A 3,437-nucleotide genomic window follows, 5' to 3' on the forward strand; every position below is an offset into this window, starting at 1 on the left:
TCGTGCAGCAGCAGCAGCAGCAGCAGCAGCAGCAGCAGCAGCAGCAGCAGCAGCAGCAGCAGCAGCAGCAGCAGCAGCAGCAGCGCACCGGTGGTCGTTCTCCGTCCACTCGTCCAGCGTGGGGTCACTCCAAATGAGTCCCGCGGCCTTCCTGAGGTGAACTTTTTTCTTTTCCGCGCGGCCCGCGGCCATCACGCTGCCCACCGAGGCCGCCTCCTCGGCCGTCAGCCGCTGCACTGCCTGCAAGCCCCACAGCAGCAGCAGCAGCAGCAGCAGCAGCAGCAGCAGCAGCAGCAGCAGCAGCGGAGAAGTGAACGACTCCGCGCTGCTGCGGCAACGGCAACGCGAAACCGACGCAGCAGCAGCAGCAGCGGCGGCGGCGTGGACAACTCCCGCGCTGCTGCGGCAGCAGCAACGCGAAACCGACGCAGCAGCAGCAGCAGCAGCAGCAGCAGCAGCAGCAGCAGCGAAGCAAGAAGACTCACGCAGTGCGTCGGGTCCACAGCGACCTGCTGCCGCACGTCGGGCTGTATGGGCACCCCCGGAGGAGGCACCATTGCTGCTGCGCCGCACCGCAGCAACAGCAGCAAAAGCAGCAGCCAACCAACTTTGCTGCTGTTGCGCTGCTGCTGCTGCTGCTGCTGCTGCTGCTGCTGCTGCAGATGGAAGCTGCGTGTGCAGTCAACTAGGCTCAACTGCTGCTAGGCTGCAGACTGCAGCAGCAAGAGGCGCTGCTTACCGTACTGGGCTGCCTGCATCATGCGCTGCATGTGCTGCATTTGCTGCAGCTGCTGCAGCTGCTGCATGGCCTGGGGCTGCTGCAGCTGCTGCTGCATTTGGGGGCCAAGAGTGTTGACGGGCAGGCCGACAGCAGGCAGGGAGGCCTGCGGGAAAGCTGCTGCTGCTGCGGTCGTTGCTGCTGCTGCAGCAACTGCTGCTGCTGCTGCAGTGACTGCAGGGACTCCAGGCACGGCAGTGCCTTGCAAGTGCGGCGGCTGCATCTCCAGAGATGCTAACAGCAAGCTGAAGAGCTGGGGGGGGGGGAAGCCTCGCCGCTGAGCCTGGCAGCAGCACGACGCAGCTGTTGCTGCCTTTTATTTCCTCTTTTGCTTCCAAATGAGTTTTTATTTGCCTTCATAAAACTGCCGAGACAAGTCCGCGGCGGGAAACGGAAGATCAGCAGCAGCCCCAAGGCTGCCGCGTCCAGCGAAAGCTGAAATGCGGCCACGAGATCCTCAGCAGCCAACTGCAGCAAAAAGGGAAAACACTTCAAACAAATGAAAAAAAATAGTTTGAAGGAACAAAGTGAGCTAAAAATGCCTTCGGACTCGCCGCCGCTCCAGTGTATCAGTATGCCCGGCAATGGGGCTGTCCGCCAGGCGCACAGCAAAACTGGAACTGAGCCTGTTCGCGGCGAGAGGAATTTTCCCAATTGAATGGAAATAAAACGCAAATAAAAAGTTGAATAAACTTAACGAGTGTCGCCTTTGTCTCTTTTAGCCCATTAAGACAAGAGAAAAGCCTTTGCAGCCTTCGCTCCGCCGCACGCCACTTGCGCCACTGCCGGCGAGTTCTCCCTTAATGCATTCATTTTTTGGCTAAAATGCCACAAAATGGAAATTAAATTATATTTGTGGCCACATGAATTCCACTTCTTACTACTTTTAGATGGGCATTCCTCGTGTTTCGTAGTCTGCGCATCTTGAATCTGAAATTCAAGGCATCCACTGGCTGAGCCAGCCTTTGCAAGAAAGCTGCAGCTGGGTACTTCGACTTAGAAAACAAATCTCTGATTAATTTTATAATAATAAAATATTCAATTTTTACTTCACGCCTTCTCTTTAACTATTACTTTGGCCGTCGAAAGCAGAATCCTGAGTGGAGTTCTGCAGCAAATTGCACAGCCAACTCTTGAACAGCAAAAACATAAATTGCAAATCTTAAAAGGGAGGCTTCCAGAGCAGCTTAAGTTCGCATTTAAGTTTCCAATTTTCAAATGTCTTTCATTTCAACTCCGTGCATGCACAGCAGCAGCAGCAGCAGCAGCAGCAGTAGCAGCAGCAGCAGCAGCAGCAGCAGCAGCAAATAACTCCATGATCTTTCGCACTCAAAGACAACTTCGAGAAAACCCTCACGCCTGCTAACGCAGAACTGTCATTTCTATATGTACATATATATATATATATACAAATATATATTTACATAGATATATATGTAATATTTGCATATATTACATATATATGTATATGTTGCATATATATATAGTAATAATAATAGTAATCATGATAATAATAATATTCATATATAGCAAATATATATATATATATTATTAAAATGGGCCTTTGAGCCATTTAAATAAAAGTAGCAAACTCTGTCATATTCTCAACTGAGTTGTGCAGATTCTGCAGCTGCAGAGCTGTCTGGACAGCGAAGTTTGAAAACTTGAAAAGAATCCAAATCGAAAGCTGAAGAGCTCCAAAGAGCCAGGCAGCAAGAGGAAGCGAAGGCGGGGACTTTGGAGCTTTTAAAGTTTTCAAATATTTCATTTTTTAATTTTTAATTTTAAAATTAAAAATTAAAAAGTGAAATTAGCAAATCTCGCTGCACCTCGCGGGGCTGCCTGGCGGCAGACTGCGGACTCCGGCCAAATAAAACACGTTTTCATTTGTTCAACTCCAACAAATAATTGTTTTTGCAAATAATTGTTTTTAGAATAATTGTTTTTAAAATAATTGTTTTTAAAAATAATTGTTTTCAAAAGATGAATGAAAATGTGCAACACAAAGAGCAGCAGCGGCTGCGAAAGCTGGACAAGAAGAATGCGAACTGCGTGCAGCAAATCGGAACAAAAGTTGAACAAAAGATCTTTTAATCTTTTTTTTTTTTGTTTTAATAATTGAAGATCAAGTGGGCTCTCGTGGCTGCAGGCCGCAGCAGCAAAGGCGGCGCTGGCTGCTTTCAGTGGTCTGTTGCTGCTGCAGCAGCTCTTAAAAGCTGCTGCAGCAGCTGCTGCAGCAGCTGCTGCAGCAGCTCTTAAGCCGCGGGAATGTCCAGTTCCTGGTTTGAGGCTTCGGGGATCTGCAGCTCTTTCAGAAAAGCTGTTTGGCAGGGCAGCAGACCACGCAACACTCCAGATAAACCCTAGATATACCCTAGATAAACCCTAGATAAACCCTAGATATACCCTAGATAAACCCTAGATAAACCCTAGGTAAACCCTGGATAAACCCTAGATAACCCTCGGTAAACCCGCGGATAACCCTAGGAAACCATAGGCCAAGCCCTACGCTGTAAACCCTGCCCAAACCCTTAATAAACCCTTAATAAACCCTCAATAAACCCTCAATAAACCCTTAATAAACCCTTAATAAACCCTTAATAAACCCTTAATAAACCCTTAATGCAATAAGACAAGATGAAGTGCTTTGAAAACTGCG

The 3,437-nt window shown here is 48.7% G+C and overlaps 1 protein-coding gene across 1 annotated transcript; it reads right to left on the reverse strand.

The window, feature by feature from the left end:
* Positions 1 to 88: 88 nt before the first annotated feature.
* Positions 89 to 1,001, reverse strand: ENH_00017440 (RNA recognition motif-containing protein, related; the record flags this gene model as incomplete). The annotated part of the gene is made up of 3 exons (XM_013579261.1): positions 89 to 240; positions 486 to 562; positions 740 to 1,001. Coding segments are annotated over 3 exons (491 nt in total), but the record flags the coding sequence as incomplete, so codon positions are not given.
* Positions 1,002 to 3,437: the final 2,436 nt, after the last annotated feature.

The sequence above is a fragment of the Eimeria necatrix genome, genomic scaffold (assembly GCF_000499385.1).
Source record: "Eimeria necatrix Houghton genomic scaffold, Enh_scaff1573, whole genome shotgun sequence".
Taxonomy (NCBI): domain Eukaryota; phylum Apicomplexa; class Conoidasida; order Eucoccidiorida; family Eimeriidae; genus Eimeria; species Eimeria necatrix.